We start from the raw sequence: 13,310 nt of genomic DNA on the forward strand, positions 1-13,310 counted from the left end.
ATTTGTGTCTTTTGGACAGCAAGCTTTGTTTAATAGAGACAGCAGGAACAGTCAGGACAATGTGATATTGAGTCTGTTTGTTCAACATTATTCTGAAATCAGGATAATGGTCACAGGTCAAATATTGGTTCTTCTGTCATGTTTTTTTTTTTCCACAAAGATGTTTATTTGTCACAGACCTTTACCTGCACCCAAGCAATTGCACAGTAGGGCATTTTCTATGGTGCAGATTCTCAAAATTTTAACTAGCTTTGAAGGTGATAACACACCAAAACAAATCCTCTCTTCTCTTCTTAATTATGATTATTTAATTGTATTTTGGATATTTTATTTGACAACTCCGTTATTCTGGCAATGCTCCCTTTTCTACCACTTATTAAAGGGGACAGTGAGAACTTTGATTATACCGGTGCGTGTCATCAAGCTTTGGTTAAGCTGTTTGGTATTCATACAATGTCTGATAGTCAGACAGTTCTGGATTGCATTGAAGTTTTTTTTTTTTTTTTTTTTGCAAATGTATGAATTTGTGCTTAAGCACCAGTTGAAAGTTGAAATTTGGTGCCTTTCTAATAAGGCTGGAAATCCGACTGATTGCACTTTGTGTGAACTCTCTAAAACAAAGCATGAAAAGAATTGTAATCAGCTATTTCATAACAGATTGAAATATGTAAATGTCCACAGACCCATGAAGTGCCATATTTGTTTGTTGCTATTTATGTAAAACCAAATAGCCTCTGTAATTTATTTTTCTCTGTCCTAACTCATTTGATATTCTGTGCACTTGTAGTCTGCTCACATTCTTTGTCCTGTCTCTTTTCTCCCTTTCCCTTTCTACCGTTCTGTTTCCTCACATCCTGTTTTCTTTCTCTCCAAAAATCTGGACCAATTTATCCTGATTTCCCCATGTCTCTTAAAATCTTCCTCGGTCCATCTTCATCCATCTTTCATCTGTCTCTCATTATCCACGTCCATCTCTTTCTCTCTCTTTCTCTCTCTGTGCGTCTAGTGGAGGGCCAGTGGTTGGAGTGGGGGCCGTGGTCGAAATGCAGCGTGACTTGTAACACGGGTAGCCAGCAGAGGCAGAGGCGCTGCAGTGCGTCAGTGCACGGCTGGGCTGAGTGTAAGGGCCCCCATCAGGAGAGCAGAGAATGCATCAACCCCTCGTGCAGCGGTAAGGCACACAAATGAATGCTTAGTATTCACACTCACATGCTCTCAAGCACCATTATGCAAACATGAAACATGCATTATTTTAAGGCATCTACATGGTCGTCTCTGATTTGCATTCCACATACAGTACCAGCAATTTGTGGGTTGGGACCCAATTTGGCTGGCAAGTCTGTTTCGACAGGGGCCCCAGAGGACAAAAATACTAGTGTGCTTTAATGAGCCTGGGCCCCAGAGCAAGCTCATATTAACTTAATTTGGTTTTCATACAAAAAAAAAAAAAAGAAGAGAAAGTTTCCAATCTTCTTCCTTAGTTGTAACCTAAATTTTCTATCTTCCATTCCTATTTTCCTTACCTTACATGCCTCACTCATTCCTTCCTTCCTGCTTCGCTCCTGTTCTAGGTGGAGGTAACTGGGGCAGCTGGAACCACTGGAGTCTCTGCAGCAAAACATGTGACTCGGGTTGGCAGCGGCGCTTCAGGATGTGTGAGGGCACTGGGATACAGGGATACCCCTGCGACGGCTCAGGAGAGGAGGTTCGGTCCTGTAACGAAAAGAAGTGCCCTGGTCAGTGACTCCATTGAAGTGTGTAAATGTGGTTGCGTGAGAGAGAGCCGAGCAAAAGAGGGAGAACCGCAGAATATATGCTTATGTATATATTATTCATGCTTCACATGTCTGTATAAACAGTTTTTCAACAGTCTTTGGCTTTTTTTTCTCCAGCATGGCTGCCTTTTCTATGCATGCCTCTCTGCGTGTGTTTGGGTCTCTGACAGAGAGATAATAAGAATATGTGTGTGCGTGTCTGTATGTGTGCCCAATCTGCACATGCACAGTATGTGTCAGGCAGAATAGAAGTGATTCCCAATGGTTCGCACCACAGCCAAAGGCTTCTGTAGCAATTTTAGAACTGCACTCTTTTCACTCTCATCGCTATCAGTCTTGTGTCTGTCTTCTTTCCTGTTAGTTCACGTAGCAATCCATCATTACCTCTTCATTGATTCAACATGTCCTTTCCTTGTGGTGCTATACTTTTATCCTCGCTGTTTACCTGTGAGATAATCTGTTTCTCCTTACATCTCTCTCCTCTTTAACATTAATCTCCCATACATTCTCTGGCCTGCTTTGTTTATGTATGTGTTCCTCTCCCTGGTAGAGGGCAAGATGTTCAATGGCCCACTTGGTGTGATTTGTCAGAGTGTCAGCATGGCAGGAAACGGCATGGTTTAATAAGCATGCCTCTTGACTGAAGCTGTGTGTGTGTGAATATGCAAGTGTGTTTTCTATGCAAGCCTGAATGCCACATGTGTACGTGCTTGCATTGAGCTTTGACGGGCTACAAATGATAAACTTTTTAAGTGCAGTCTCTAGCATGACTCCTTTTGTTTTCAGAAGCTTTCAAGCCTCTTTTACACAAGACAAGGATCTTGTCTGTTGGTATTGCAGGGGAGCATCATTTCATATTTCTGAGCTTTCTGTCTCCCTCTCTCTGGTCTCCGTCCCTCTTCATCTCTCTGCATCGCCGCTGCCAACACTCCTCTGCCCCCTCGGAATATCTTCAGAGCACTCCCCCCCCCCACCCCCCTCATTTTTTTCATGAGAGTTATGAAAGAGAGGGAGGGGGGGGGAGAAAACAGATGAATAAAGAGAGGGGGTAAGATGAAGAGGGAATGAGATACTGTACTGAGGCAGTGACACTGACAGAGAGCACTGAGCAATGTACAAGGGAATAAGATTGGAAGCTGCTGCAGGAGAACATTGATTTGAATCTTGTTTTTTGTGCTTTTCTGTCTCCCTCTTTTTTTTCTGCCTTCTTGCTATGTGTGTGCGTTGAAGAGTGGGAACGTGGTGATTTTTCTTCTTTTCTCCGCGCGCCTGCTAGAATATGCCTCGTTTCACTTTTTCTGTTTGTCTCTCGCTTCTTCTTCTACAGCTCCTCACGAGATATGTAAAGACGAGCACCTTCTCTCTATGTCATGGAAGAGAGCCTCAGCTGGAGAGACTGTCTACAACAAGTGTCCAACTAACGCCACTGGTCAGTCACATAATGTGCTTAAGCTTGTAATGCTTTCTGTCAGCTGCTCAGTGTTAACATTGTTAGACAACACAATAGCTAACACATCCTGAAGGACACTTAGAAATGATGTAGACTGAGCACATACAACGGCAGCAACATATAGAGAAATAAAGTACCTATAGACACTCAAATTTACTGAACAGAAAAGAACAAATCAGCGTATAAAATATGTCCAACAGGAGCAAAAGAAGTTTGTTTGTCCCTAAATTTAGGTTCAGCTAGCACTGGGTAATTAGCATGAATAAAGCTAACCACAGTACAAATGGTAGCTGAAGAAATTAGCCAACTTCAGCAGAACCTTCAAATGAATTAAAACCTCACCGTACAGCCTTGTAAAGCTTTTTGACATGTCGTGTGGGATTTGCAATGTAGCACAGGAATGATTTCTTAGTCACCAAAGTCAACATTGTAAACTAGATAAAAATAATAATCAGATTGTGTGTGTTTTTAAAGTTTGATGTGCTCCAATGTGTGGAATAAATACAGAGGCTCATCATCACAAGGGTTGCCCCTAAATAGTGCAACTATTATGAGCTTTGATAAACAGTAGTAGCCATTTTACAATTTCCAACTCATGCATTATCCAGCATCTAGCCTTAATTAGCAACAGATAAGTCTTGCTTGGATGCAGTCAAGCCTTATTTGTTTATTACGGTAATGTGAGTCTAAACTGCAGAGTTTCTCAAACAGCAGGCTGCCAGACCTTTTCTTTTAACTTCAAATAGCTGAAACAAGAACAGACCGTGTTTTCTTTTTTTTTTTTTTTTTCCCTACACACTGTCTTCTTCAGAATTTGAGCCAAGAGCAGATGTGGTTCAGAACTCCTATAATATAAATGTGTGTTTCTACATCATTCAAACTATGGCATCAGCTTTGACATCAAAACATGCTTGCCTGATTCAGGTAGCCTGCCAGTGAAGCATTATGCCTTTAAGAACATCATATTTGAGTAAAATCAGAGCATTACATTTATTTAACTGAATAATTTGAGAGTTTATTTAAGTAAATCTATTACTCTCAAAAGGGTTTTTTTCTTGGCCAGCAGCCTTTTCCAGATTTTTTTGCTGACTGCCAGGTTAAAACAACCAAGCAGGTGTGAGCTGCCAAACCGTCCTTAAGCAGATTTCATTTGAAAATGTGATGACTTCCATATCAAGTGTTTGTGTCTCTCTTTCTTTCTAGGATCTGCTAGTCGTCGTTGCATGCTGGACAATAATGGAGTTGCTTTCTGGGGTCCTCCGAGCTTCGCCAGATGCGTCTCACTTGAATATAGATATTTACATTTATCTGTAAGTTCCCTTCTAAGAAATATGTACTCCCAAAGTTCAGGAACACTCTCTACAAATGATACTTTTCATCATCTTCAGCAAGAAGAAAACAGATGTGTATACTGGTCTAATCTACATCGTTTAAGCCTGTTCCTTGCACCACCACTCTATCATAACTCACCTTTAGTAAATTTACGAGGAATGGTTAAATCTGTTTTTCAAAGTTGGTCTTTTTCCCAATTTTTTTACTTCTTCACCTATCATGCTCTCAACTCTCCTCAACTTTCTTTAAAAAAGTTTACTGAAAACAGAGGAGTGTCTTTACTCATGGCTTGCCGGTATCTCTAATTAGCTTTTCCAGAGTTTTGCGCTCACACTTATCAATTAATGAACATAGCTAATGAATGTGTTCATCAGCCAGTCTGTTTTCCTGCTCTGTGAACTTCAACCTTTTCCATCTCCTCAATGATGACGGAAGGAGATGGGGGTCAGGGATTGTGCATGAGAGCTGATTGCACTGTTAGCTTCCTTTCCAACCTTTCATTAACACCAGGAGTCAATAATTAATTTTCTGTGATTGCTGTTATCTTCTGTTCTCGCTTTCTCTCTCTCTCTCTCTCTCTCTCTCTCTCTCTCTCTCTCTCTCTCTCTCTCTCTCTCTCTCTCTCTCTCTCTTTCTCTCTCTCTCTCTCTCTTTCTCTCTCTCTCTCTCTCTCTCTCTTTCTCTCCCTCCCTCCCTCCCTCTCTCTTTCTCTCTCAGAATGTCACATACACTCACAGGATTGCTTTCGGTATCTCCTTTTCTGAAGTAATGAGATCCAATTTCTGTCTGAGAGTGATGCTAGGCCTTTTTTTTGCTTGCCTATTTTAGGCACAAGGAAAAAAAATCCCACCATGTACATATATACGCCTGTCTTTAAACATCTCCCTCGCTTCACATCCAAAACATTTCTGTGATTTCTTAGGAAAAAAACATAATGTTTGGTTTGTCTAGTCTAGTTGTTTTTGACATTTTTACCAGCTGCATACACACTTGTGCTATGGTAAGTGCCTATGGGCATGCATCTCATCATCTTGACCACAATTACCAGTGGTACAACTATCAACTTCCAAAGCACTCTTTCTATTTCTGTCTCTCTCTTCACATTGTAGTTACGAGAGCATCTCGCGAAGGGTCAGAGGACCCTGGCTGGGGAGGGCATGTCTCAGATCGTAAGGAGTCTCCTGGAGCTCTTGCAGAGGAGGAGCTACTACAGTGGCGACCTTCTCTTTTCCACGGAGATCCTGCGAAATGTGACGGACACCTTCAAAAGAGCAACCTACATCCCAGCTTCCGACGACGTGCAGGTAGGGCAGAGCGTTCTGTTGAAGCATGCAAAAACCATACAGAACAGACACACTCACATACATATATACTTATAACACCTCCAAATGTATTAAATGTAGAAGCTCCACTTTTTACTTGCACATGGTGTGCATAGCAATGAACTGCAGCTGCACAGTTGCTATGGGCTCAAAGGGGATTTTTTAGCAGTGTTTTTTTTTTCTCTTTTTACTGCCTGTAAGAAAAATACTCCTATCTCAGCCATTCATTTGACAGAAATTATTTTCTTTTACAATAAACCCATGTACATAAGACCAAGATCTGGTAGAGAATAAAGTGCAGTACCCTTTGCTGGTGGGTATACGTTTGCTTAATAATAAGGAACCATGCCTAACATTACAAACACATACAAATGAGATGACAGAATGTGGTGATAGTACGGCATTATGAACTGAGCACATTTTTATCTTTTGATCTTAGAAATTCTTCCACATAGTCAGCCACATGTTGGACATGGAAAACGTAGAGAAATGGGAGGACGCTCATCAGGTAATGCATAGCAAGTGTGTGTGTGTGTGTGTGTGTGTGTGTGTGTGTGTGTGTGTGTGTGTGTGTGTGTGTGTGTGTGTGTGTGTGTGTGTGTGTGTGTGTGTGTGTGTGTGTGTGTGTGTGTGTGTGTGTGTGCATAAATTTGACTAAAGCTGTACGTGGGAGGCAGGAGATGGGGTTGGGGGTGACCACGTCTCACATTAACATTTCATTATTAGTGTCATAAAAACCCACCTGTTTACTAAACACAACAGCTATCTATTAATAATTCTGTATCTGTGTGTGTCTTTGCTCGTCGGTATGTTTCTGTGTGTGACCCAGCTCGATGCCCTTGAGTTGAGGTGTGTTTACTTGCCATCTGGACATGATAAACAAGCAACCAAATATGATATTATATCCCACGTGGTTACAATTTACTGCCCTGGAACACGTTCAGGGCAATGAATGCAATGAATATAAATATTTCAGTGGGTGAGACACATCTCATAGAAGGTTAGTCATGGATTATAATTATGATGGCAAAAAGATTGACACTCACCCCTCTCTGTCTTTTCATCTCCCCATCCACAGGTCGCTCCTGGCGCTGCGCTGTTGATGAAGATATTAGAAGATTTCATTCACCTCATCGGAGAGGCTCAAAAGCCTTTTCAGAGTTTTCTAGTTGTTACCAACAACCTCAGTAAGTGTCACATGACTAGACGTGATGGAGAGTGACAAAAGATATGCTGACTATCAACATCACTGTTAAAAAACATCTAACTACTTTATTATATAATTACAGTTAGAATATGGGTGTGTCAAAATTACTGAGCAATTATCTATCTGTAGTACACTGCTGGGCTGAGTCTCATTTGCATAACATATAAACTTCTGATATCTCTTGTTTATCCAGTGATAACGATCCAGCGAGAGCCAGTGTCAGCAGTTTCTAGTGATATCAACTTCCCCATGAAGGGCCGGAGAGGGATGAAGGACTGGGCCAGAACAGCAGAGGACAAGCTCTACATCCCTAAAGAGGTCTTCACTGTCCCAAATGAAGGTAGGAGAAATAAGACAGATATGCAGATCACAGGGTTTTTCCACACTTTGGGCTTTTTGGTTGAAATCTAATGGTCATGTCCATCCCATGTACTGTAAACATGAGTACACATAGTAAACATATTGGTTGTGGTTGTTGTTGTAGTTTGATTTTTTTCTAAAATCAGCTAAACTTGCAGGAAGGTATACCTTTGTCCAAGCATGGGACACAACTCTAAACCAAAGGCACACTGACTCAGGGTGAGCTGGATGCCATCAATGAATAGGCCTTTTACATGTGGTCTAATATGCATTTGTTTTTATGATTAGGCTGGATTTGCTCCAGCTTTGGTGGGGTTTTCTAGAAACAAGCAGTTGGACACAACAACACCATCGAAATTAGGCTGTGATGTTATTTTAGGATCAAAGAGAAGTTCCAGAAGTCTGTCTACAGTCAGGTTTAAGTGCAAAGCTCACAAGCATGATTCAGATCTTTTTTTAGTTGTCATCTTCACTCTCACACATATGAGGACCTGTTATCAACCCACTCAACGCTCTCTTCAGCCAAGGTCATACCAGCTCACTAAGAACAACGTTCCCCAGAGTGACTTCATGCACTCAGAGATGAGTCTTATGGAGACAGATAGAAGGCTTCTCAAGGACATCGAAGGGTAATGCTGAGAAGGATTTAGACTGAAAAGAGGCCCTGGAGGGCTACGCAAGAAGATGCAGGTCTTTCATTTGTTAAGAAGCATGCTGCATCCCCTTGAGAGCATCAAGTCCTCACACAATTTTGAAAGGTGTGTCTTTGCTTTTAGCAACACGAGAGTTAACTGCTGTTATATATTGCGGTTGTGATTTGTTTCTCCCCAAGGTTTTAAGTAAAGCCAAGAAACAAACAAAGTGATTATTCAAACCCACACCTAGAAATAAAAGTGTGGGAGAATATGAAGAGAAAGAAGATATCAGGAAGCCGATAGAAAGTTGAAAAACGAGAAGAACGTGGTTTTTATTAGATAAGACAATTACTGTGTCAGATGCAATCCTCTACCAATGACGGCAAAAGGTCACAACCCACAGGAAATTACACTGGCTAACTTCCTGTCTGCCACTCCATCCCCTGTCCATATTACAGTTGAGAAAGCCTGCAGACCAAGGGAACAGAGCTGTCTCAGACCTTTGACATGCACTAATGACAGTCTCTTTGATTGGCGTTCAAAAGATCCTGTATGCTGTATAACCTCAGGGCACATCACCTCAACTACTCTATGTTCAAAGTACTATTCTTATTTTATGCATTGCCTCTGAACCAATTTACCATCTAACCATCCACGTTGCTTTTATATAACAGAGTGTGCTCATGAGTTATTTTGTTCAGGTTTTTTTTTCTTTTTTTCACATTATATAGAACAGCAAACTCAAAGATACCTCAAAGGATAAACGTAAGGCTGCGATTGGAGACAAAGAAGTGTTAGCTTGAGCTTGTTTAATGCATTTGCGACGTTTCCTTTTTTTCTTATTCTCCATTCATCCTGTCTCTTTTTAGTGCTTGTTGTATTGCTTGCCTTTTTTCCCCTTCATCTGAGATTTTTTGTTCATTATCCTCATAGTTTATGGTAGTGAATGTTTTGTCTCTTGCAGTGTTTGTTGTGCAATAAAAGTGACTGACTGCCTCACATTTACACTACCATTTTCTCATATGATATTCAGCACATGCCTTTGCCATTTTAGCCTATGCTGTTTGGTAAATTGTCTCATCCAAGCTGCATATAGCCTCATGAGTTAGGACATTATTAGTACTCTGCCCTGTGGGAACTCTGCCTCTTCCCATTGGCAGACCATAAGTTGAGGTCTTTAGTTGATTGCTATCAGTTTGTTTGGTTCATTTAACCTGTAATGAAAGCCTGTCTCAGATGGACAGCTTAAACATGCTCATAAAGGCCCATTGGCACCTTTTGTGTGTGCACGTGCGCACACAGGCGCACATACACACAGCCAATTGATAGGTTCATGAATCGCTTCACTGGGCAGAGGCCGCGACTGTTCTTCACTGATTTTCGAGGTGACAAACTCCCTCCCTCCTCTGTCTCTCTCTTTCTCTCTTAAACTCAGATACAGACTCTCTGTCTCATAGCCATGCCCACACATACATCTAAACACACAATCCAGCAATGGCCTCATATTTCAAATAAGCCATACAGTATGCATCTGGTTATAACTGTTAACTGGTTTATTACTCAAACAACAACACAGACCACATGAGCTCTATTCTCTAATAAAGACAGGCTTCATATTTACAGTTTTCACTATAATTGTGTTGAGTTAGAGTTGACAATATGGGGCCATTAAATGAGCTGAAACAATGATTATGCTCAGTAGGAATTGTACAGCATTGTAGGAAATAGTCTCATTTGCTCTCTTGATGACAGTGAGTTAGGCCGGATCAATACCACTGTCATTTCTGTGTGTGAAGTATTAGGTGAACAGCCTAGCTTAGCATAAAAACTGGAGGCCTGAAGAGCTAGCCAAAATGCTAGCCAGGCTATCTCCAAAGTATGAGGATACACTTACCAGCACATCTTACTAATTACTAATTAACATGTTGTATCTTATTTGTTTTTAACTAAACACAAACAGGAATGTAATTATGATAATAATAATAATTTAGCATTTGTGAACCACACAGTGACAGCAAGAAAACACTTCAGGAAGTCATTGCACTCAGCAAGACATGGTTATGGCAGGTACAGTAAGTCCATGTTAAACTACAGCTTGTGAATTTTGTGAGTTTTGGACTTTTTAGTAAGGATGTTTTTGAGCTTTTGACTGAGCCAGATTTTCATTTGTCTAAACTAAGCTGAGCTAACCCACAGATTTGTAAGTGCTAACAAGCTCATCTATCTTTTGGTAGGAAAGCAAATATAAGAATTTCCCAAAATGTCTAAAAATCTATAGCATGACCAGTTTATAAATAGCTAAACTTGAATGAAAGCAACTCTGTCTTGGAGTGTTGAGTGGACAAAAGTTTTGAGTGACACAGAAGTGCAGAGGAAAGAAGTCAGGTAGAAGGAAAAGAGTAACTCATGTCGATCTTTGATTAAAACTATAAATTATGGCTTAGCATCAACTCCAAACATATATTTTCCTGACAAACGGCACGCTAAAGTTCACAGCTGGTGGTTTGCCATTTTGCCGGATTACATCTGACCACCAATCATTTAGATGTTCAGTAAGGGGAGAATGACGAAAAGTCTGTTCATAGGAAATTAGAGTTTTGGTGGAGTGCTTTTGTGGTATTAATCATCTTCAAGCGTAGGAGTGCCACCCCCTCGCACACTGATTTACCATTTACCCACAATACACTGACTTTCTCATTTGCATGCCTTTGCAGACACTGTCCAATTAGGATCCATCACACTTGCAGGCTTTCTCATGCTGACTTTGATCTGTTTTTTTTATTTGCCTCCTCACAATCTGAGAATTGCTTTTTTTTTTACCACTGTGGAGATCTTTTTGTCTCTTCCTCTTTCGCTCCTCATCTGTCTTGCATAGCTATCTCTCTTCCTGAGTATTACCTCTTTGGCAGCAGGCAGACAGATTTTGGATGAGTCACCCTGTACGCCTGATACCATCAGCCCCCTCTGTCTCTTCCTCTCATCCTCTCCCTATCGATGCTCCTCCATTGCTTCCTAAAAGGGCAAAGGAGGGAGTGGCATCTCTCAATATGAACTCTTTCCCTCTTACTTTTCCTCTCCCGCTCCCTTCTGCCTCCCACTCTTGAGACAAAGTGACATTTACAGAGGGACACTACGTCTCCTTGGGAACCCCTGCTCTTTTTGGTGAATGAACACTGAAGGGAGTGATGGAAGGCATGGGGTTGTAAAGAAGCCTGTTGAAAGGGTGGAAAAGTTGAAAAGTGGGTTGGGAAATGGAAACAACAACAGAGGATGATGAGATGGGTGAATTCTGAGTCAGAGGAAAGAAAGGAAGACAAAAAGAGAGGGTGATTTGAAACAAAGGAAAACCAGAAAGGGATAGAGACATTGACACAAGTGTGCAATAAGACATAAACTTGATTGAAAAGAAATTGCTGAAGTTAATTGCATGTTGGGATGATGGACTTTTCCCTTTTATGTTATTTTTCTTTTGGATTGGAGTGGGGGTGTTTCCTTATCCAAATGGAGGCAAGGATGTAAATTTGTGATATTGCGCTATATAAATAAAATTAACTTGACTTGACTGGAGATAAGGCTTCTACACTATAGGTCGGGAGCAATAGGTGAACTACTAGCTGCAAAAAGAGGGCAAACACAAATGACACAAACAGTGTGTCCACCCACACAAAGTGTAAAACTAAAACCTTAAGTGGGTTAGTAGTAAGCAGTATGTCTTCAATACAGCAGCATAATAAGTCTGAGAGCGCAGTATGCTGCTGTCACATAGTGCTTCAGAAAAGTGCGGCAAATTAACTAACTTTGCTCCAACAGAGCATTTGTCAGCAGCAGCTTAAGAGTAAATGTAAATGAAGGCGAAATTGCAGGTTGATGAGACAGATGAAATCTGTGCTTATTTGCTTCACCAACTAATGGCTGTGTTTGCTTTCAGTTGATTTATTTCACATTATTGCAAATACCAACAACATATTTCAATTTATAATTAGAACAGCAGATCAAGAGTTTTTGTTTCATTTCGGAAAAAGTGTTGTTTTTCTTCTTCTATCTATTCTTTTGCATTTCTCTATTTCCCTTTGCCAACATAAAACTTGAGCTATATTGTTGTTGTTGTGTAAAATATAAATGTAGTCCTTAAAGTATTGGCTACATTCTATATGTGATGCTGCAATTATCCATTTACCCCCACAGGAGTTAAAAGATCTTTGTATTCCAATCAAAAAATAAAACATATGACTCAGTATCTCACAGTTAATGTTGTCCAAAGAAATCTTTTTTCAGGCTCCAGCACTCCAAGCTGAGCACAAGATAAAGCAGGTCTACAAAATAGATGGACATATAGATATAATTGTGATGTTTTAGGTAAAGCATGCCAGCTTTTGGGGCTGATCAGCTGCAAAATGTTTTGTGTTTCAGAGACAGAGACTGATTCAGAGTCTACAATGTACTACGTCATTGGAGCCATCCTGTACAGGACGTTGGGTGTCATCTTACCACCACCAAAGTGAGTACTTCTTATACGATCCAGTGACTAATTATTCATAATTTTGTTATGCAATTCAAACTATATCTTGTCTTCTGCTCCTTTTTTTTCGTGCCCTTTCTTTTACCTTTCTCTGCCTCTTTTTTTCAACACTTTATTTGACAACTTTTCATCTCCCTTATATTCTCTTTTATTGTTTTTTATAGTTTCTATTATCTCTACCTTCCTATTTATGTGCACTTTCTTCTGTCGTTTCTTCCTTCTATTTAACGCCAACCTCCAATTCGCCTTCTGTCTTCTCTCTTATATCATCTCTGTTGCTTTTCTCCTCTCCCTGAGTCTGCCTAGTCATCAGACAAGTCTCTTAGATCTCCAAATAAGTACATTGCCCTGCTTGTTGGGTATTTTTTCCATTTCTTTTGCATTGTCAATGTATTTTTGGAGGTGTGCAGTGGGCTTTGAATGGGTGTGGGCCTAATGGGTCTGGAAACATGCATAGAACTTTCATTTGCAAAAAGTAGGAGTTAGAAGAAATCAAGAGGTTGTCAAAAGGCCACTGTAATATGGTGTTTGTGCTGGCCCTGGGCCCTTTTATTCAGGTCAGTGCTCTTAGTTGTGGATGAGCTGGATCTGTAAAAACCTTTTTTCCCAGTAGTTCTGCTGAATGGTAATAGGTCCAGAGCTCTGTTTAACTCAGGCTCCGGCTTTGGCTTTCTGTCTCAATCTCTCATTATTTTTATTTATGTATTCAC

The 13,310-nt window shown here is 40.6% G+C and overlaps 1 protein-coding gene across 1 annotated transcript in view; it reads left to right on the plus strand.

Annotated features, from left to right (window-relative positions):
* Positions 1 to 13,310, plus strand: part of adgrb2 (adhesion G protein-coupled receptor B2) — a 146,012-nt gene that overhangs the window by 56,440 nt on the left and 76,262 nt on the right. The window contains exons 5-13 of the mRNA XM_053334205.1: positions 1,007 to 1,171; positions 1,572 to 1,736; positions 3,103 to 3,204; positions 4,429 to 4,535; positions 5,667 to 5,861; positions 6,319 to 6,387; positions 6,958 to 7,066; positions 7,280 to 7,426; positions 12,492 to 12,579. Of these exons, the coding sequence (XP_053190180.1) occupies positions 1,007 to 1,171; positions 1,572 to 1,736; positions 3,103 to 3,204; positions 4,429 to 4,535; positions 5,667 to 5,861; positions 6,319 to 6,387; positions 6,958 to 7,066; positions 7,280 to 7,426; positions 12,492 to 12,579 (1,147 nt within the window). The remainder of the gene's footprint in view (positions 1 to 1,006; positions 1,172 to 1,571; positions 1,737 to 3,102; positions 3,205 to 4,428; positions 4,536 to 5,666; positions 5,862 to 6,318; positions 6,388 to 6,957; positions 7,067 to 7,279; positions 7,427 to 12,491; positions 12,580 to 13,310) is intronic.

Source organism: Scomber japonicus, chromosome 15 (assembly GCF_027409825.1).
Source record: "Scomber japonicus isolate fScoJap1 chromosome 15, fScoJap1.pri, whole genome shotgun sequence".
NCBI lineage: Eukaryota > Metazoa > Chordata > Actinopteri > Scombriformes > Scombridae > Scomber > Scomber japonicus.